The sequence below is a fragment of the Achroia grisella genome, unplaced genomic scaffold, assembly GCF_030625045.1.
Source record: "Achroia grisella isolate CSIRO2021 unplaced genomic scaffold, CSIRO_AGI_Agris_v1 utg1244, whole genome shotgun sequence".
Classification (NCBI taxonomy): Eukaryota; Metazoa; Arthropoda; class Insecta; order Lepidoptera; family Pyralidae; genus Achroia; species Achroia grisella.
The window spans coordinates 409,593-432,951 of record NW_026712605.1 but is presented as its reverse complement, the minus strand read 5'-3'; the positions used below and the strand labels follow the sequence as shown (position 1 = coordinate 432,951).

The 23,359-nt window shown below is 35.3% G+C and overlaps 2 protein-coding genes across 4 annotated transcripts in view; one reads left to right on the top strand and one right to left on the bottom strand.

Annotated features, from left to right (window-relative positions):
- Positions 1–4,091: 4,091 nt before the first annotated feature.
- LOC131854707 (probable RNA polymerase II nuclear localization protein SLC7A6OS) lies at positions 4,092–7,479 on the top strand. The gene is made up of 4 exons (XM_059205845.1): positions 4,092–4,343; positions 4,720–5,024; positions 5,586–5,776; positions 6,949–7,479. The coding sequence occupies exons 1-4, from the start codon at positions 4,197–4,199 to the stop codon at positions 7,245–7,247; spliced, it is 942 nt and encodes a 313-aa protein (XP_059061828.1). The 5' UTR covers positions 4,092–4,196; the 3' UTR covers positions 7,248–7,479.
- A 2,116-nt stretch (positions 7,480–9,595) lies between these two features.
- The window catches only part of LOC131854708 (zinc finger protein ush), a 249,017-nt gene continuing 235,253 nt past the window's right edge, over positions 9,596–23,359 (bottom strand). For 2 of the 3 annotated variants that reach the window (XM_059205847.1, XM_059205846.1), the window contains exons 2-3: positions 12,275–14,166; positions 9,596–11,802 (exon numbers count right to left, since the gene is read on the bottom strand). In XM_059205847.1, the coding sequence (XP_059061830.1) occupies positions 11,401–11,802; positions 12,275–14,166 (2,294 nt within the window). In that variant the 3' untranslated portion in view covers positions 9,596–11,400. Of the gene's footprint in view, positions 11,803–12,274; positions 14,167–18,416; positions 18,506–23,359 lie in introns of those variants that run through there. The other variant, XM_059205848.1, reaches the window with a different exon arrangement.

Below are 23,359 nucleotides of genomic sequence, written 5' to 3'. Positions count from 1 at the left end.
GTGACTCCCCACAAGAAAACCCCCTTAAGACTTTAGAACTAATACTTAATATGTTAACTTCATTCATATCAGAAAATAATATAACAATTCCAGACCACGTTGCTGATCAAATTGTATCTCTTGCTTTTATCAAAAACCATAATGGATCTAAAAGTCCTACAATGGAATGCTAGAAGCCTACGAAGCAAAAAACACGAACTCTCTTACCTTACTAAAAAATACCAACCCACAATTCTCAGTATAACTGAATCTTGGCTAAGGCCAGGTTCAGTTTTTAACTTTCCTGGATATTGCAGTTATCGGGATGACAGACAGGATGGTTATGCTGGATCTGTCATCTTAGTTGAGAACTCACAGTCTAGTTCTCTCATCAATCTACCTCCTCATGCTGATGATATCAATATTGTTGCTGTGAGAGTTTTAGACATCTCCATAGTTTCCATTTATGTTGCTGATCCTCAATCTTGTTTGATTCCCTATTTAAAAAGTATAATAGAAAATTTACCCCCACCAATTCTGGCCCTAGGTGACTTTAATGGACATCACTTTTCATGGGGATCTGAAACCTGTGATCATTTTGGTTCACTATTATCAGAGGTAGTAGATGAACTAAACCTATGTGTTCTTAATGATGGTTCACCAACTCGTAGAACCTACCCAGGTCAACGCAAAAGTTGTGTTGATGTCTCATTATGCTCCCCAGATCTAGCCTCTCTTTTCCATTGGTCGTGCTTACCAATGTCTCACAGTAGTGACCATTTCCCGATTCTCATCTCTTTACCATCTAAGATACTTTCACAGAAAAATCTACCACCTCTATTGAAATACCGCCTATCTGCAGCTAATTGGGATTTATATACTGAGTTGACAGAAAATAAAACTAACTCTTTACCTATAATAAATCGAAATAACATTTTAGTCGCATATTCAAAGATGATAGAAGTTGTTGACAGCAGTGCGAGCGAAAGCATCCCTCTCAAAAAGCCTAAACGACAGAAAGTTTCACCTCCGTGGTGGGACAAAGAGTGCACTGCAATGATAAAATCCCGTAACGAAACAGAATATGCCTATAATACTGACATGACATTAGAAAAGTTCATCAAATTTAAATGTACATCTGCTAAAGCGAAACGCTTGTTCCATAAGAAGAAACGAGATAGTTGGAAACAATTTTGTGACAGTCTCACACCTCGCACACCTTCATCTCTTGTTTGGCGTAATATTAATAGGTACCGAAAGGCATGTATTTCTCGAGGCTCCTCAGCAATGTCAAAGGAAACAGTAGAAATATTATTTGACAAACTGGCCCCTCCATCAGTACCGGCTCAAGATGTATGCCTCACCAGCCTTAATAATTTTACTGTTCAGGACAGTGTTTTAGATGATACATTTACCATGGATGAATTAAACATCACTCTTTCTAGTGTACGCGACTCCTCCCCGGGAGTTGATGGGATTCCTTATTCATTCATTAAGAATGCTGATCCATCATTGAAACGGTACTTTTTAGACATACTAAATTACATTTACAAATTTTGCACACTGCCTCCTAGTTGGAAAACACAAATTATTATCCCTATATTGAAACCCGGTAAACAACCAGATAATGCAGAAAATTATCGCCCTATTGCCCTATCATCCACACTTATGAAGCTATTAGAACACTTAATAAAAAACAGGATAGAATGGTTTGTGGAAAGTAAAGGACTTCTCTCCAAATCCCAGTTTGGATACCGCAAGGGCTTTAGTACACTGGATAGCATAGGAACACTTGTAATGGATGTGAGGGCTTCATTTGTTAAAAAACAGTCAGTGGTAGGAGTATTCCTTGATATCTCAGCTGCATATGATAACGTTTGTCTTTCAGTACTCAGGCACAAGTTGCAAAATCTGAATATCTCAGCAAAGATGATCCGGATTATATGCAGTCTGCTAATGGAAAGACAAATCAGCCTCCGTGCTCTAAATAATCCGAGTCAAGCAAGAACTGTCTGGACAGGTTTACCACAAGGCTCAGTTCTAAGTCCCTTGCTATTTAGTATTTATACTCATGATTTACATCTATCATTGAATGACAATTGCCGCATACTTCAATATGCAGATGACTTGGCTCTATACATCTCTGATAAGGATATTTCCTCTGCTGTATCCTCTATGCAGATATCGCTCGACTCTCTTAATACGTGGCTTGAGGAACATAATCTTAAATTATCACCTACAAAAAGTAGAGTTGTCATATTTTCCAGAAGACGCTCAATACCTGGTTGTGCTCTTGAAATTGCTGGTATCCCTATCCCAACAAACAATAAGGTGAAATTCCTTGGTGCGTACTTGGATTCAAGGCTGACAGGTGTTCCCCACTTAGAATATATAATAGCCAAATGTGAAAAAAATATTAACATCCTTAGAGCTCTAACTGGCGTCTGGTGGGGTGCTCATCCGTATAGTCTAAAGCTTGTATACAATGCACTGATAAGAAGCGTTATGGACTACGCAATTTTTATACTCTTACCATGTAATAAAATGGCTATACATAAGTTAGAAGGCATTCAGTCAAGGTGCCTGCGTATAATAACAGGATGCATGAGATCATCTCCTCGTAATGCCCTTCAGGTAGAATGTGTAGACCCCCCTATTCTATTGCGTCAGCAATATCTATCTGACAGATTCTTATATAAAGCATTTTATATCAGCAGTCATCCCATACTAACATCTGTAAAGGAACTGAGTGATCTCTCTCCTGTTAATGTTCCACCGATTATCAAAAGTTTTCGTAGACTGAAAGAACTGATGGAACATGCGCCTATGAACAGGGTAACTAAGTGGCCGTTATATAAATATAGTTATGGCTCATTAATATTTCAACCGAACGTAATATTAGAGACTGGCATACATAAAAATACAATCGAAGCAAATTTGGAATTTAACATTTATGTTGAAAATTACTGGAAATATCATCACCGCTTTTTTACAGATGCCTCTAAATTATCAAGTACAGATTGCACAGGATTTTCTGTGTATTACCAAAACTCAAAAATAGCTATGCAGTATCAGTGTCCTCCGATATGTTCGGTCTATACAGGAGAATGTTTAGCAGTACTAGAGGCGTGTCACTTTATCGAGGCACACAATATTCATAAAAGTGTCATATTTTCGGATGCTTTGAGTTGTATGCAATCCCTTAGAGGGAATCAGTTTAAAAGCAGATCCCGAAGTACCATCATATTGGACATCAAAGCTAAAATAAAACAATGTGCAGATAGGGGGATAGAGATTGCTTTAATTTGGATTCCTGCTCACAGTGGAATTATAGGCAATGAGTGTGCAGACTCACTAGCAAAATTTGCAGCTAGCTATGGTGGAGATAGAAAGTACTACCAAATAGATTGTAGTGATATTATAGCCTACCCTATAAAAGACCTCCGTGATGCTTGGACAAATAGTTGGAAAGATTCCTCAAAAGTTACTGGTCGATTTTACTATTTTATTCAACCAAACATACCTGTAAAGCCTTGGTTCGCCAAATATAAAAAATTGCCGAAAAATATTGTTTCTATATTATGTAGATTGCGCATAGGGCATTGTTGCTCACCAGTATTTTTGCATAAACTTAGAATCAGAGATAACTCCCTTTGTGAATGTGGATATGAGGAGGGAGATTTAAACCATATTTTCTTCTCTTGCCCACTAAACCGCTCCAATTTAGTGTATCCACAGCTTATTAAAGAAAAAATTCCCCTGCCAGTCAACTTAGCGAATATTTTAAAAATTTCCTTTGAAAATCCTAATGTTTTATGGATAATTGTAAATTTCATTAAAAGTAATAACATTAAAATCTAAATATGTATTAATTAAATAAATTGTAACCTACTTACAAAATATATCTACCTATATATTATATATGTACTCTATTAACTACTAACCAAATTTGTGTTGTCCTTTCCAGTTTCTACACCAGAAAGACTAAAATTACTTAGTCTTTTGGATATACTTTTTGTCTCCAGTGCGTGCCTCTGATACATGACGCTGGCATAAATGGTCGTAAAAATAACGACCGATTGCCATAGAAGAAAAGAAGAAGAAGATGTTTGTAAATTTATTGTATAATGTATTTCTTTGGAAATTAACAAAATAATTTTTGTATCTTTCTATACTGTCTTAGTCTAAAAAATATTAACTAATTAAATTTATGTAAAATGTCGACTTCGACAGTGTTGAGAGTAAAACGTCGATTAGAAGACAATCCTCAAGATGCACTGGTTATCATGTGTAAACGCATCAAAACAGCAACAGAAGAGCTGTCACCCTCTTTATTTGTATTTAGAGGGACTGTTGATACTCAGGTACTCATTTTATATATTTGCAATTTATTTACCACATGCTTTGTTAATTGATAACATATTTATTATCGTATCTCATGCTTATAACCTCAATGAATTATTAAAACAAACTCATCATTCACCAAGAGCTTATATGAATTTGTTAATTTAGCTCATGTCTTTTTTTTTTAATTTATTTCTTTATAACACATTTGTTGAAAACATGCTATTTTAGACTACTAGTATTAAAAGCATTGTAAGTTTTACGCGCCAATTTTTTGTACATTCATATTTGGAGTGGTATTATTTCGGCGCGTTGTTTCCAATCCATGTGTTGTTAGTTGTAGACATAACCACACCAAATAACTGTATATAAAATTGATATTATTAAAATTAACAGGAAAAAATTAATGTCAAAGATATAACACCAAAAAGTGAAGTAAAATTAAAACCAACACATGATGTTAATGAAATCATAGACAAAATTAGACGAGAAAGAAAAGATGTGTCAAGCCAGAGTCGGTACGAAGTGGTGAACTGTAGTAGAGGATTGAGAGAAAATGATAATGATGACAGTGATCAACTCTACCATTTGGTTGATTTAGAAAAGGCAGACACTAAGGAAAATAATGTTAAATATGCATATGATTTATATATAGCAGCTAAACAAGATTTTGATGTTACCATGTTGGATAATATAGTTAGGTAAGTGTTAAGAGTGTTTATGATTGAAGTCTATGTATTCTAAGAGAAATAATTTTCATTATCTATGGATTATTAGCTGTATTCCATGGAGCTGCCTACTTAAATAAATTAATAATATAAAATTGTATGTTATAAGTAATATTAAATACTGATAATTTATTAAAATAATAGATTTGTTATGTTTACTTGCCCTGTCAGGGTGCATATTGAAATATACTAATTATAAAACTCATGGAATGTGTTAAATCATGAATTGAATTTGAATTTTAAATTTGGTTAAAATGTATCATATTTGTTAATAAAATTTGGTAGACACAAGATAAAGTAGATATGTTCTATATGTATAACAAATTTTATTTGAAACTGTTCAGTAATTTTATATGAAAGAGTAATGAAAGATACATCTTCATAAAACCCATTCTGACTCCTTGATGACTCTCACTAGTTATGTAAAAAGTAAATACAATAACAATTACAAATAACAAGCTAAAAATTTCATGTGGGTGAAACTGTGGACACCAATAGTTATAAATAATCCCCTACTCGCAATCTTATTTCCAGTATAGAAGATTACGAAACAGCTTTAATATTTGGTTCCCACCGTGACAATGGACGACGCAGTCCATCCACTGATAATGATGATGAAGATGACTCAAATGATGAGAATAACTGGCGGAATGACTATCCAGATTCGGAGCCGAGTAGTATAGACGAAGAAGATATGGTGAGAGCAGTGGAGAGGTGTACTTTAGGTAAATTAGCTTAGGTATTTTGCGTATCATACTATATAATCTTTAGATTTTTTTTATGGATGATAATGGAATGGTATACCCGCCTGCGCTACGCTATACGCTGGTGGAATCTTTAGATTTTAGGGGACGAGGATTCTTAGTAATGTGGACTAATGATCCTATTTTTTTATGGATGATAATGGAATGTTGTATCCGGCTGCGTTAACGGTTTACACTGGTGGGGCACCAGTGGAAGATGATAAAACGAACATGAGGTCAGGTCAGTTAGCCCATCATGACAAATTTACCAGGAATTTATCACGATGGTTTCCAGGGGGAACCGCGTGGAGGTCAATCTGACATGGTACATTGCTAGTAAGGGGTCATGACTCCACATTACTAACAATTCCCTTCTCTCCAAATGATCCTATTGTTAGCAATGAAATAGATTGCTATTTCATTGCTAACAATAGGATCATTTGGCCTGGCCAGGCCATTGGGCCTGGTATGGTGCATACCAGGTACTCTATGCAGTTTCTCCTGGAAATCCGGTGAATAAATTACAATGGGATAACAGAACTGGCCTCTTGCTTATTTTATCATCCTCAACTTGTGACCCGCCAGCGTAAACCGTTAGCCCAGACCTATGCTAAATGTTTAGATATTATAAAAATTGAACTGTCTATATATTCAAAATATGTGAGAAAAACTATCATTTTTTTTTTATTATAAAATTTTATAGGAGATTTTATAAATTAAATAGATGCAAAATACAATTATTAAAATCAAAATCAACATATCTTTATTCCTGTAGGTCTATTAAAGACACAGTACTGTCAGTTCGAAATGTAGTTTCGATCTTAGAAGTCAATTCTTCTTCTTCAAGAAAATAATCTCCTACTCTCTTATCTACTCTATCCTACGCCTCTGTGGTCTAGTGGTTTAGCACACCACTTTACTTCCGATGGATTCGATATTAGTATTCATGAGTATGGTTGTTTTTATCTGTCAGGTTGTTTGGTATGTATGTATATTATGTATGTATTTACAAAAAATATATATCTATTTATATCAGTTATCTAGTACCTATAACACAAGCTCTGCTTAATTTGGGACTAGATGGCGCCATGTGAATTGTTCAGGGATATCATTATTACAAATTAGTGGTAATAAGTTTCATTCACCTGTTTCAGATGACGATCTGTCTAGTGACACTGGAGAAGATAAAATATATGATGAACCACCCGATCTTTTTAAAGAGGATGTAAAAAGGTACGGAATGGCATATGCTAAATATAAAGCAAAGGTACTGTCAGAAGATCCCGATTTAATAGGCGGTAACAGTCTAGTTCATTCAGTGAAGATTACAGAATTGGACGAGAGTGGTGGCTATAGGGATGATAGTGATGATGGGTTTTATTACGGACAGGATGAAGACACAGAACAGTACAGGGAACAATATAGCAGTGATTTGTCAGATTCTGATAATTAGTCGGGTGATTACTAGTAGAAAAAAACATGGAAACTGCAAAATTTTAATTTGACCTACATATATGATTCATTAGTAACTCATAAGTGAAAATGTGACAAAAACAAGGTGTTTAATCAGGATTCCTTGGTATGCATACTCAATACGCCATATATTCTGTCTCAGCTAGCATTTATGTGCTGTTCCATCACAGGATTGAACTAGTTAGTCATAAGTGAATGTTGTTATAAAATTGTAAATATATATTTTATTGATATAACATTAATGCATTAGTTTTATTTGGAACTATTATAATAGTGTTCGAGACTTAATATACACCACCGTACGTTAGGGCATGGGGGTCAATAATTCCATTATAGCCCATTAAAAGAAATGTATAACAATAACCCAGGATCATTCACAAAACAACATCTAGTCCGAAGCTAAGCAGACCCTGTGTTATGAGTACTAGACCGCTGTTATATATTTTTTGTAATTACATAGAAAACACGTAGTTGGTCTGCGTGTTTTCTATGTAATTACAAAAAAAAACAAAACAATGTAATTACAATACAAACAATCATACTCATGAATACAAATATTTGAGGAATCAAACCCACGACCATCGTAAGTAAAATGGTGTGTTAGACCACCGAGGTCGTCAAAATAAAACATTAAATTAGCACCCTAACATAATCATTAATAAAATATTTATTGTATTCTTTGTTTTATGTTGGGAATAAAAAAAAAACAAGTGATATAATATGTGATAAATAATTTATTGTCTGGCGTATTTATACAATATCATTGTAGTTCTACCTCGGTTGAAATTCATTAATTAATATGTTTACATTCAACATTGATTTATTTGCTGTATTTATACATTTGGATTTTAGGAAACATTCATTTTTAAGCCCATTTTTTATTACTAAATAATTTCATTAATGTGTAAAGCACTGTATGTTATAGTATATTACGATATATGTGCGTTATGATCGTTATATGACACTAGACGAAATTACAGCCTGAGCTGAGTGTGTTAAATACGCACGTATAACATAATTAAGGCGTTTTTCAATACATTTCAGTTTAAATAAACTCAACTATAAAAGTGTGATGTACACTATTTTCCCGCCGTTTTACTTTTTTAAATCGGCGCGCCGCTTGCTGTCCAGCGCCGCGCAGCGGTCAGTTCGAAATTAGATATAAAAGCATGCGTTAGTGCATATAAATAAACAAAGGTTCTAGTAAAATATACTATTATGAGCTTAAAAATGAATCGACTATTGTCGCACGCAGAAATGTATAGGTAAGGAAAGTGTATTTATTTTTTACTTAGCATGGTGCTTAATTTTTAATTATATGTACTGTGGCATACTACCAATTATTATACTTTCTGTACGTTTTATATGAAAAAGCACACATTTAATTTTAATGGACAAGTATTTTTTTTTATTTCAAGCCGACCGATTGCTTAATTTTTTCTAAAATTGGGGTGGAGATTATAAGATGTAGATACTAGCGAATTTGTCATTTCAAAATAAATATAGGACACTTTTGGCTTCGAGTATTATTTACTACTTAAAAAAAAATGTTTTATTTTATAGAATTAAATGTTCCGTAATTCACGTACAAAATTTAAAGATGTTTATGAATTAAAAAATGATTGTATTTCCGAAAATATCGCAAAATTACATCATGTACAGGGTTTATCGTAAATGATTAAAGCCAACGATAGAATTCATCGAACTGGACTAACATTTCAAGAAGGAACGTACCCAAACAATTGAAATACAGTTTTAAAAACTTCACACAAACTGCACTGACAAGTGATCCAGTAACAGGAGTTCAAAATTTATTTTCAAATATACACTTTGTTTCATTAATACCTTAATTTATCATTTGCAACAAACTTGACGTTGATGAACATGAACATGAATTTGACGTTCATGAGCAGTTAAAATGTCCTATATGAATTTTTGATTTGACAATGACATTTAAAAGTCAATTACGTAACAGATTTGCAATTTCATTCCTGTACCTATACAAATCTGTTATTAAAGTTGTTATTTGTTTATTCGAGATGCCATCTTAAATATATATCTTTTTAATTGTTTTTATTTTTTTCATACAGTTGAGAACATAGACATATGGCACATCGCATCAGATATTTTTAACTGTTTCATATAGGGAATATCCGTTTTGCTAATTTTTATTGTGCTATTTTTACCACATACTTATATACCTTTACAGCTTCACCGGACAATAAGGGGCGAGATATTATTAAAATATGTAAGCGGCGTCAACAAATAGCATAATAAAAATACGCAATACGTAGACTCTTACATTAATGTCATGATTGATTTATTTATTACGTTTCTATGGTATGTACAGGTGTGAATAAAAGTGTTAACTAGTTTACATAAATTTTATCACAAACACTTGCACATACCTGTACTTACGTGTAATAAAAACGTCACAGTGGTTAGTTGGAAGATCAACATTATAATTTCCATTTGCACTTTCGTTACGGAAATTCGAGACTCATTCCAAAGACAGACAAACACAAATGAATACACAAATCGTATTATACGTAGGTAATCTACGGAATAAGTCTTGTATTCACTTAATTCTATAATTAAAGTTAGTGAGATACCTATAAATGCAAATTACGATTACACTAACAATGCTTTGGCATAGACAAAACATGGTACATATTTTGATATTATATTAAACAGCATTATTTTATTAATTAAATCCGAATATCCGATACCAATCGGTGATACTTTTGGGGAAAATATATATAATAATGCAAAGATATTTCTTATTAACAGTTTTCATACGGATATATTTAAAGTAAATCTATTCTGAGACCTGTATTAAATATACAAGAAATATTGTCATTAATAAAAGTGGCGGTACATACTTAAATATGTGGGATTTATAATAAGTACAATATAGAAATATTCTCAATAAAACGTGAATTCATATATTTCCATTAATATTATCTTGTAATTTGCTTCAGCTCAAGCTATATTTGTATTATCACAATAGCTGTTTCATATAAATAACACAGGATCATGTTAATCACATTAAAAAGTAATACCATGTTTAAAAAAAAATTGCCAATTTTACAATTGTAAAAGGATTTTTTTATACCTCTATACTTACAGATTGTACTAGAATGGGTATACCAATCCAAAGTCTAGGAATAATGCCTACATATGAAACTGGCACAAATTATGTCGCAATAAATATAGGCATTTATTTATAATATTATATTTTTATTAATCCGAAATATTTACTATATAATCTATGTTTATTGCAATAGGTTTCCGTTACACGAATTAAAAAAAAAATAGTATGCAAATTTAAAGATGTTTTTTGACTGATTGTTATACAGGTACTTTCTTTTACGAATCATTAGCTAGAATTTATAACATATTATGTCAGGAAATTCCTAGATGCAGATTAATAAAGTGTAGTTATTTTAAAATCACAATACTCTGAAATTAAAAAAAAATATCGAAACACCACTGGCAGGTAAAACTTCGATACAGGAATGAGCATTGTACAGCTTTGCAAGACGTACCTAGTAAAAATTCACCTATGAATAATAATTAATATTAAACAAAATTAACAACAAACTAAGAACGATTCAAATGGTAATAAAATTTAGTTACAATGTAATAATATCTTTACATATATTTACAATTTGGTAGTTTTAACGTATAGGTACTTACTAATACAAAGACAAAGGTTAACTTTTTATATCTACTAGTAAATTTACACAACAAGTTTTGTAACAAAATTGTAATAGTAAACGGGATCGCATACAAGTATAGCCAAGTTATATCAACTCGTTCATTCATTCGATTGACACATTCGTTCTATCAACACTTTCGTTCATTCACAATGAAATTTTGAAACGTCAATTTGGCTTGATATGAAGTACGATATATGTATCGTAATAATTTTTTATCGTTTATTGCACATAATTTGATTAATAATCCAAAATGAGAGGATACATTTATTAATCTAAGTTTATAATTACAATGCTCTGGAAGCAACTGAAGCGATAGAATGCTATATCTCTAAGAGTTCGGAACGTCAAAATTAGTCTTTTCCTTTTTGACTGGTCGAATGTCTTTTCCTTTTTGAATCGTCACTTGGGACTTCACACCACCGGTGAGTTGGTTACTCTGGTGGGCTGTGGTGGAGGCACGTTATTGTTCGCAGCGGCCTCTTGGTTGTTCGCCGTGCAGTAGAATTGCTTGTGTGCTTTATACGTGTTCACATATTTGAATGATATGTCACAAGATTTACAGTAATTAGGCGTCTCTTCCATTTCTGCGTCGGGCTCCTTCTTTATGTCGACGGGGATGGGCGATGTTTGCTCCTCTTGTTCTGGCTCGTCGAGGGCGTGCACGAGGCGCCCGTGGCGGACCACGTTGCCCCTGTAAGTGGAGGTGTAGGCGCAGCTTCCGCAACGGTGGATGCGTTCCCCGCCAGCGGCAGGGCTGGGCGACGTCGCCTCTCGACTGTCCTCTTCTAAAACGCACGCAATGTAGCTTTCCTCCTGTAATTGTAGATTGTATGTTGTAGTGATTTAGGTTTAAAATCTGTTTCAATACGTTTTATATTTATTTAAGTACGTTGCAATTTTTTTACTGAATGTAAGGTGTTCATTTATTTGGTTTTTGATATTAGATAAATATCAATTTTGAATCGAGACAAAAAAAGAGTTTGATACGAAAATTATATGGTATGATGATTCGATTTTATCATATATCTAAGTACTAACAAGGTCTTTCTAAACTACGGTCATAGGTGCAATGAAAATAAGAAAAATAGGAACACAAAAGGTTAATTATCACTATGACTATTAATAAACCTAAATGCTCACGCATAGTGCAATGCAGGTTAAGTTTTGAAATGAGGTAACTAACAAAAACTACTGCATTTTTTTATGCATCGTGATGCAGGCTTATAATATTGGTATGGATTCTGCCTTATCTACTGAGAATGAAATTTGTTAAACAATAACTCACCTGTAGTTCGGCTGGTTTTTTGTTGTTAAAATGCATGCGAATGTGCGTCCGCATTCCACGAAGAGTGTTCCCTCTATATCGGCAAATGGTACAGCGGAAGGCCTTCACGCCAGCGTGGGCCTCCATATGACGCTGGGCTGCGGCAGCAGTTGGCGATACCACATCACAGCAAGGACACTTCCATCCACCTTCAGACGCCGACGCTGGTCTCGGCGCTTCAGGAATGCTCCGGGGCGACCGAGTTTCCCTTTTAGGGCAGTAATAAGATTGATGCGTCGTCAAATTATCCAGTGAGCTAAAGTGTATTCCACACGCTAAGCAGATCAATTGGCGATACTGTGGTGGCGGACCAGGTTCTGGTGGTGCCGGACTCGATCGTTCCTCCCCTCCGCCAGAGGAACAGTAATGCCGTTTGTGTATGCGATAATTTTCATATTTGCAAAACACTATATTACACTCTTTGCACTTTGATACACCCTGTTTGACTATAACTTGCGGTGAGGCAGTTGTTACCGGGAGATCACTTGCCAATCGCAATGCTAGCGCTGGTAAAATTGGCGCTGTTACTGTTGGGGTGAACTTCTCTTCTGCAGGTGAGGGCACATTTAGTGGTTTAGGTGTAGGGTCTCTGGAGTTACGCCGTCGTCTTTTCGGCGAACTTTCTACACTCGGTGATGATGACCGTCTTGACGGTGACGGTGTTCTTGGTGATCCTGGTAATGATGGAGCACAAACTATTTGTTCAGGAGTCGCTGAACGTATTCTATTTTCTTTTTCATGTTCGTCAGTTGTCACAGACTCCGGAGAACGTCGTACACTAAGATCTAATGGAGTAGCGCCGTCTCTTGACGGTTCACGCGGCCTATTTGCAGACTTTAATACTTCGTTTTCCTTACCATCTGTATTTATATTTGACAACGCTCGACTAAGCGGTTGAAATGTTCCATTTGGCAATAAAAAACAGGGCGTATCGGGATCAGGTAAAGTCGCTCCAGGGAGAGTGCTCGCGCTTCGTAATAATGAATACGGCACTATGAGAATTGGATTAGTGGGTAAAGCAAGTGCGTACTGATTCTGCGCTGGAGGTGTGGCTCCAGGTGATGGAGGAGTTGACCCTGACGTGGCTGACCCACCTCGTGTCATTGCCAAAGCCTGTTTCACTACTTGTCTAGTGCTACAGTAATGTGCTTTATGAGCACGATATGTCTTTATGGAACTAAAGCGTATATCGCAGTCTGCGCAGTAACGATCTTGTACAGGTGGACCGTCGGTACTTTCGCCATTTAGCGTAGGCGTCGGTACTGGTGTCCCACTACTAACGGGGGAGGATGAATGCATTCGCATATGTCGGTTGAGGCTGACCTTTTTATCCGCACTATATGAACAGTATGTACAGGCGTATAATTTTGTGCCTGGTGGGCGTGGTGTCTTTGCATCACTACTAGATTCATCTGCGGCTGGATCAGTTGATCCCTCAGTCCCTTCAACTGGTTTAGGTCTTCTATTAGAACAGTAATGTTCCTGATGTGCTTGTAAAGTGCTCAGGGAAGAATAACGAATGCCGCATGGTTTGCACATATACCCAGGAGGGCCAGTAGGAAATAATGAGGGAAAATTCGCTGTTAAAGCGAGATAGTCTCTCGCTTGCGGTACAGGTGGTGGTGGAGGTGACGGCGAAGGCGGTTCACGTTTCAATGGCGCCGCTTGTGGCGCAAGCGCCGGATCAGTAGCAAGGCTCGTATTGAGCCGCAATCGTGGCGGAGAAGCTGCAGGAGATCCACCCGAAGCTGGCGAAGCACCCCCGCTGGACGCTGCTCTCTCGCCCCCTGAACTCGGCGTACGAGGTTCTCCCGGCATTGCCTCGCTCTCGTTTCCCCATTCCTCGTCCTCACCTGAAATAATAATAATAATTTATTAATGGAGCGTACACCGAACTAATTATGCAAGTAAAGGAAAAAGGATCACAGCCAATATCGCATCCTATTAGTGTTGTTAATAGTAGTGCGATGCAAAGTTGGCAGGAGTTTCTCGCGATAGTCGTCACTCGTCACGTTTCGCTCGCTATCTGTCGACGTCAGTCAGATCGAGCCTCTGCAAGTCGAGGCATACATTAGCGCTCCTAATTGAGACGTGCCCGAGCTATGTAAATGTCGCCGCGTGGGTGGGGCATAGGATATCGACTTAATAAAATGTGGATAAGGTTACTTAGTTGCCATATTTTGAGGGATTCCCATGATCCGTCAATACGAACCGGTTGATACAATACTCGTCCATCAATATCGCGAACGTGAGCCGGCCCGAGGCCAAACAGAACAAAAAGTTAACGGGCCCTTCATGTAATTGGATCTGATTTCCAGAAAACGGTCGCTCACCTTCCTTTTTGAGCGACAACGATCTCAACCCAGCGAGGAATTAACCTATCTTTCGCGCTGCGATCTCGACTCAAAACGCCAATTAATGAGAGGCTCAACTTCATTCTCCTGGCCCTGTGAAGATCATTATATGGGCACGACAGCGAGATGGACGCGACGATTGGTGCCCGCGCGCAGACCGCCATCTCGCGGTAACGAATACGACTTAAATTGAATTGCGTTCGGGTCACGCTATCCTAGTGCCCGTGCTGCGTGATTGGTCATTACGATGTAGCGGTGACGTGCGATTGGTCAGACTAATGTGGTTTTATCTGGCAACTTAATGTTAGCGTCATACTAAGCCCGGTTTATCGTCGTTCGTTAGAGCTGCAGCTACTGTTTCGCTAAATAAGTTATAAGCTTGTGATTGTTGGCCGGCAAAAGGTTGAACGTGCAATCAGATAGATGGCGTGACTCGGTGTCGTTTATGTGGCGTTCGCGAAACTGAACGTCGATTCGTTAAATGATAATCATCTGTACCCTTTTGTCTTTATAAACATGTCAAATAATGGCGATTTTACACAACGGTGGAGACATGCAATTCATATTCTTGTTTTGCATGTGTACCTAGTCAGTGCCCGCATTGTCTTGACTAGAAATTTGCAGAGATGCATATGTCGCATTGTTATATTCGCTTTGACTGCAAAAGGAGTGTGTTCATGAAGTTACATTCAACTGCTACCTATTATAATGAGTACAGCTCTTTAGATGTATAATACATATTGCGTCATCTTTGATAAACTGAAATTGTATTTAACAGAATATAAAATTACATAGCTATCACAAGATCAGAGCCACAATTGGACAACAGTCAATACGTGAGTAAGTTATATAAAAACGCCATTAAAATACCATTCAGTAGAATCAATAACACGACGGACAAGCGTCAAACACGTGCCTACACACTCACGAGGAGAAACAAAGCGGCCATCTTGTTTGACCGTTATCATATGGAAGATCGGGGCCCAATTAAAATAGTCGTGCATCGGTCGCGTCACAATCGCTCTGATACGCATCTTTGGCTGTGACGCCCGTGAGCGATCACCTAGTACTCATTGCGCCAACCCTGGGACGTGATCTCGATCGTTCTCATCGCACATGTATCTCAGTTTCAAATTATTGCCAATAGGTCCTCAATTTCTCTTTTTTATTACGTCTTTGGGTGCATGTTACACGATTTCAAAAGTATCTTTTTTAAAAAGTTTTTTCTTAAAGAGTATTTTTTTTTTGTAATTCTTGGAATGTTTTAATTTTTATTTTTGTGTTTGTGTTTTATTGTATAAGTTCATTTTATATTAAGTTGATTGTAATTATGAGTGTCGTGTATTTAAGCCTAAAAAATACAAATTCATTTCATTTCCTCAATTCGATTTGACGATTTTTTTTGTTGAAATCAATAATGTGTTTGACCGGTAAATAAGGTCTTAAAATAAATTAAATCGGAAAATTGTTACTTAACTTTCGTATGCGGTACAAAATTGCTTTTCTATAGGAAAAACGGATGCCAGAAACATTGTCCATTTATCCGAATATGCCGGTGATAGAAAACACTTTTAATAATGAATGAGTGGGACGTTTGCAGGCAATCTCGTTTTCTGACTACACCTGGATTATTATCTTACTACTCGTTCTCAGACCACCACTTAGACTTGTAGCGTCTATCTGTATTTATACATAATTACTACATTTTATATTTACAATATTGGTAATTACAAGATACTCGATCGGAAACTGTGGAATAAATCGAGAAATCTTGATAGTGGCTATCCAGGTAACCGAGATACGCCTTGAAATAAGACGATTGTCTGATATGTTTGGTCGAGATAAAAAATGAATTCACTCATTGAATAATAAAACATAATTGGTGGATGCCCTGTTTATGTGGCATGAGTATATCTCGTTGATTCTTATTTATCATGATTTTAGACTGTAATTAAAGTACAGTTTTGAAGTGATTCTATAAGGGGCGTTTTAGATTTTTGGTCCTCGGAGTTTCCATCACCGGAGAACTAGTCAGTGATATAAATTATCTCTAAAAATTTTTGGCAAGGGCAGCGTTTTCACGGTTTGAATTCAAGACTTTTCAGGAAAATGTAATTTAAGTAGTAAACCATTACACCAAGACGCTGTAAGAAAAATGAAAAATGATAAAATTATGGCAACTTTAATTAATCTTTACACTGAACGTATGTACAATGGTAATAATAATATCCCTGAATAATTCACAGCGCCATCTAGTGCCACTCTAATCAGTCTTGAGTCTACACAATCGATAGAATTTTTAGACACATATCTTTTGTAAATACATTTATGTATGTATTTACAAAAGAAATGTGTCTAATAATTTCTATCATACATATACATAGAAAACATACAGACCAATACAAACAATCTTACAGATGAGTTCAGGTTTATACAATATAGAAAACACCCATTCCGTTACAGACCATCATACATATGAATACAAATGTGTGTATCGTGCGAGGAATCGAACTTGCGATCATCGGAAGTAAAGCGGTGTGCTAAACCACTGAACAACCGACCGTTTATTATAGGTGTCTAGTTTAAACCTTATAGGTACCTAGTTAATTGCGTGAGTCGTTACAAAATAACTCGTTACAGAGTTAATAGCTATAGAAATATATGTAAATGCCCCATTAGCTTCGATCTGGGACCTTGAGCGTTTATTGCGTACATATGTGTAAATAAATATTTTATATACTTAGTATTTCATAAAGGCTAGATTACCTTCAACTTCGATTAAGATCTGGCCATTTTTTTATTGATGATAATGGAATGATGCTCCCGCGTGCGCTAACGGTTTACTCTGGCGGAGCATCAGTGATAGATGAAAAAATGAGCATAAATGTAGGTCAGTTATATAAAGATATACATATATACTAGCTGTCCAGGCAAACGTTGTTTTGCCTTAAAATAAAAAAAAAAATTAGTGGTGGACTACCCCTAACATTTAGGGGGATGAAAAATAGATGTTGGCCGATTCTCAGACTTACTCAATACGCTCACAAAATTTCATGAGAATCAGTCAAGCCGTTTCGGAGGAGTATGGGAACGAGAACTGTGACACGAGAATTTTATATATAAGATATGTTTAAACCTGGCCGAGATTTTAAGGGATGATTGTTAGATTTAAAATATATTGTTGAAATAAAAATGCAATGTTGCCATAATCTCTATTAATTTGATTTCTTTCTTTTTTCAACTTTTTTTTTTATTATGTTTTACGGACATGGCAACGCACTTGCACACGCTGCCAGTTACAATTCAGTTTTTATATAGAATTGTACAATATATAACTTAACACTTTGAATTAGAAATTACTTTTATCAGTTGTCTAATCTCTATAACACGAAGCTTTGGTTAGCCTGTGCTGTACTTAAAATAAACTAATTAATCTATATGTAGTGAATGCAAGACTTGAAATGCCCATTATTAATTACATTATTCAATAATTATTATAATTTAATAGTGCCTATTTAATTTGGTTATGAATGTTTTCTTTACCAGAGTCTCTCAGAAATATAGATAAATTAACATATGTTTTAGGTATCAGTCAGACTCGAATTCAGGATCTTTTGCTATAGTAATAACTAAATCATGATACTCTTAATGTACAATAATATAAAATACATTGTAATTAAACATAGGTAATGCAAACACTGTACCTAGTATAAGAGTACTTTCAAGTTACAACATTCAACAGGTCTGACCTCATATGTGGAATCCGTATTAAACTGGCAACTATGTATGTTTACTACCATATTCAACCATCTCTTAAAACAACTTTATCTTTACAACACAAGAAAAATTATCTATACACTGTCAACTTAACGTCACTGTAGTGTGGGCGCCATTAGTGCAGTGTTGCCAGTGTAGAAATAAAAAAAATACCGTTGAAGATATAAGTACAGAAATACAAAGAGGTGAGTGACAAAGACGACGTCGATTATCGATGTAGGATCTTGATTTATTTAAGTTTGTTCTGCCGTGGAGTTTTGTTCATCTATCATACGTTTCGACGACGCTACTATTGGTTAAATGTGTGGGAAATATGAGTGCGATTATCATCTTTTTCACATGGTAACACAGTTTATTATAGCTTGAATGTAATATCATATGGTATGCAGGCATTGAAGCTTTTTATTCTTGATAATATCGAAAAGGTGTTTAATAAGAGGCAATATTGACTCGGCTGGGCTTCTAGAAATTGTTCTAATGTCATGACTTATATTAAGTGTCGTCATTATGAAGGTAAAGGTCATAAGTAGGGCGGTAATTTAAAACTGTAACCAATTAACATGTTGAAATATTGCTGTGTTAATTATGTACTTTATATTCCAAATTCAGATAAGTTTTATTGGAATCGACGACGGCTATGGTGGTCTAGGGGTTAGCACACCGCTTTACTTCCAATGGTCGCGCGTTCGATTCCTCGCATGGTGCAAATATTTGTGTTCATGAGTATGAATGTTTGCATTGGTGTAAGTAGGTGTTTTCTATGTAGGTATATTATGTATGTATTTACAAAAAAAAAATGGAGTATTTATATCAGTTCTCTAGTACCCACAACACAAGCTCGGCTTACCATGGGACTACATGTCTCTGTGCGTGTGATGCGCTTATGTTTTCTTAGCTACTCGCTACGGCTTTGCAAGGGTGTACATGTATTATTCCTTCCTCTTGAATCACTCTATCTACTGCTATAAACTGTATTCAAATCTGTTGCGTAGTTAAAAATATCTAAGCGAACAGACAGTGGAAGTGCTTTTTTTATATTATGTAAAGATGTGGAGTGCCAAACAAACTGACGTCTCATCTGATGGTAAGTGGCAACCGTCGCCTATATACAACAGCACAACGGACCTAATCCTGATATGATATCCGTAGTACTTTCTGACAGGTAAAAACCTATGTTTTTTTATACTACTACAGTGGCAAACAAGCATACGGCCTATCTGATGGTAAATGATTATCGTAGCCTATGGACGCTTGAAACACCACGTGGGCGTTGCCGACCCTTAAGAAACCTTAATATAGCGTTCTTGAATGACCCCATACTGTAGTCTCGTGAGAAAATCGCGGCAGGTGTTAATTCCACAATCTAAGTGTGCCGCAGGAAACTCCTCTGAAATTGCACTTATTTTCTGTAATATGTTTATCTGAGTAAAATGCGAGTAAACCCTGGTCTATCTAACTTGAGAGATATACAACTAAATCGCATAATTAAAAACTGACTAAATAAATTTATTTTTTATGTTATTGTGTATGAGTAATATAATAAATATACATATATATAAAAAAAGTCAAGCATTTTTCTATCAAGGCGATCTTCAGCAAGTGTCCGGTGGACGTCGTGCGTCACGATCCGACGCGCATTAACATATCGCGGATTCGATTCCGCTATCAACTTACGCGGAGTTGTGTCCATTTTTTATATGATATGACAGAATCTTTTGATAGTATATTACTTAATAATAATAATAATAATAAAGCCATTTAATTTGAAATTTACAAATATTTTTTATTTTATCTTATATATTTTTAATAAATCTCTGATTTCAGTGTGCCTTTTGGCATATGCCTCCTCCAGCGACCCATTGATTCCTATCCACAGTATTACTTAATTGTTTTCCAAAGAAGATACGAAGATTTAGGGGTTATAACTATATTAAAAAAGGTTTGTATTTCTGTTTGTAATAAAGACCTCAAAAAATACGTAACTAGTTTTGAAAAGCCACCCATGAAAAATCATTATCGAACTTCTTACTAATGTTATAAACGCGGAAGTTTGTAAGTGTGGATGGATATGGATAGATGGATGTTTGTTACTCTTTCACGCAATAACTACTAAATTAATGTATTTTAATGAAACTTTACAATAATACAGCTTATACATCAGAATAACACATAGGTTATAAATTTGCTACAGGTGAAACCACGGGCACAGCTAGTCAGTGAATAAAATATATATATTTTTTTTTAAATCGCAGATTATCTCAAGCCATACCGGGGTTGCCAGGTTATTTTACTACTATTATAGAAATGTACAATCCTTTAATTATACTATTCAAGATAAGGGTGGACAAAATATATGAACCCTGGCCGTGTATTGTACAGTGGACATAGCAAAAACGTTGGTAAGCGAACTACTAGATAACGTTTCCTTATGTCCAGTCCACGTCCTGTACAATGAGTTCATGATGTATAAATCTTGATGTCTTCACGTTTGCGATAACATACTAAAGTACATACAATACGGTGGTGACCGTAAAGATATACAAACTCAAATACAGTTATAGTCCTGAAATGTCATAAAAATTATTAATTTAAAGGTTACAATATTATTTGTTTTTTTCTCATTTAAGGCAAAGGCAAAGGAAATTGCTTTCATACAGCCATGTCTGCATGATCATAAAAGGTTTAATTTTTTAATGAATGTCAATTATCGAGAATGTGATTGGATCTTTTAAAAAGTAAAAATAATTCTTAAATGTCTTAAAGAGTCCTTCCATAGCAATCCTTAGACAGTATATTAGTCCACTTCCTCGTGTCGCGTTAACTAAATATCGGGAAAGCAACCCTTTCTTAACAAACGAGTGCGCGCGTTATCACGCGCCGTGATCTCGGCCTACGAGTATGATTGATGTAAAATGCAAGTTAATATTCATGAGGTGTTACCACATGTGAGGACATGGATTCAACGGGTTTGGATGTGGCATTTATTGACCTCGGAGGTCTAGCTGTTTCCGATGGTTGCGGGTTCGATTCCTCGCAAAATACAAACATTTGTATTCATGATCTTGAAATTTCATACTCCGTCCGCGCAATTTCGTAAAAAATGAACAAAAGTTCTGCTTCTTAAAAAAAAATATAATAATAATAAACGATGGACATTTATGTCCATCGTTTATTCATACATTTTTTTAAGCTCTGCTTAGATTAACATAATACGAATACGTGAAACAATAACTTTGTACCCCTTTTTACGAAAATTGTACGGAAGAAGGTGTATGCAATTCGCGCACTTATAGTTTATATAGAGAAGAAGTGCAGAATGCTAATATTTTTTTTTAATTATGCATAAATACACATTAGATCAATAAAAAAACATTACCCACTTTATACCATGTATTTGACACACACAAAGCCATATATACTCTTTTGGTTGTTAAAATAAAAAAAAAAATAGTAGTAAAATTGAGAATAGATATTGTATATCTTCAATATTACTTGTCTATAGTCGACATTCAACCACTAGGCGATCACTATTACCATAGACACCACATCCATATACTTTCTATACTCTATGGTTCATCTACAGTAATCTACAATAGTGCGTATAATATGTGTAATAAATGAAAAAACATACTAGTACACATACGAGATCGGGTAAGATAGCGCCATGAGGGATATTAAAACAGTTTTTCGTGTAATAACTTTTCTTACCTAAATACATAATGACTATTTCGGTATTAATCTCGAGTCTTAATGACTGTAGAGTAGAAATAATGTACTTATGGTATTATTACAATAATAATAATAATAATCTTAGGACAATTCATACAGCGCCATCTAGACCCAAGTTCAGCTAGCTAAAGCTTGTTACTTGTAAAGTTTGATAACTGATACAAATACATAGATTTTTTTTCGTAAATACATACTCATGAATACAAATGTTTGCACTTTGTGAGGTATCGAACCCGCGACCATCGGAAGTACGGTAATGTACTAAACCACTAGACTACCGAGGCCGTCAGAGTATAGTTACAACAAGCATTACGGAACTAGATAACTGATACATATACATACATAGTTTTTTTTTCTAAATACATACATATTATACATAGAAAACACACAGACCGATACAAACAATCATACTCATGAATACAAATGTTTGTGCCGTGCGAGGAGTCGAACCCGCGACCATCGGTTGTAAAGCGGTGTTCTAGACCGTTAGACCACCGAGGTCGTCGATACAATATTGTGGTATTATTACAATATCAGTTATATAGTTTATTGTATTACTTATAGTATCATGGATGATAATAGTACGCGATCCTGTTTATATCTATACATACAAATAAAATTGGAGTGTCTGTTTGTAATATTGAAATAACCGTTTTTTACTACATGCATATGAATATAAATGCGGTACATACTCCAAAATATTTTTTTTTACAATTTTTGTCTGTTTTGTTTGTTCAGGCTAATCTCTGAAATGGCTGGACCGATTTTGACGGGACGTTTTTTGGCAGGTAGCTGTTCTAATAAAGAGTAACTTAGGCTACTTTTATTTTAGAAAAATAAAGTTAAATTCCACGCGGACGAAGTCGCGGGAACAGCTAGTCTTATATATAAAATTCTCGTGTCACAATGTTAGTTACCATACTCCTCCGAAACAGCTTGACCGATTTTTATGAAATTTTATACGCATATCAGTAGGTCTGAGAATCATCTACTATCTATTTTTCATATCCCTAAGTGATAAGTGTTCTCCATTCCTAAACATTTTTTTTAATTTTTTGCACACTTCTTTAATGTGTATTAAAAATACATGTAACTCCATATTTTCACCCTTTTATTATCAACACCTATTTTTTAATAGTGTGTGGCAAAACAACATCTGAATATATTGAGTATAGTGTTTTGTTTT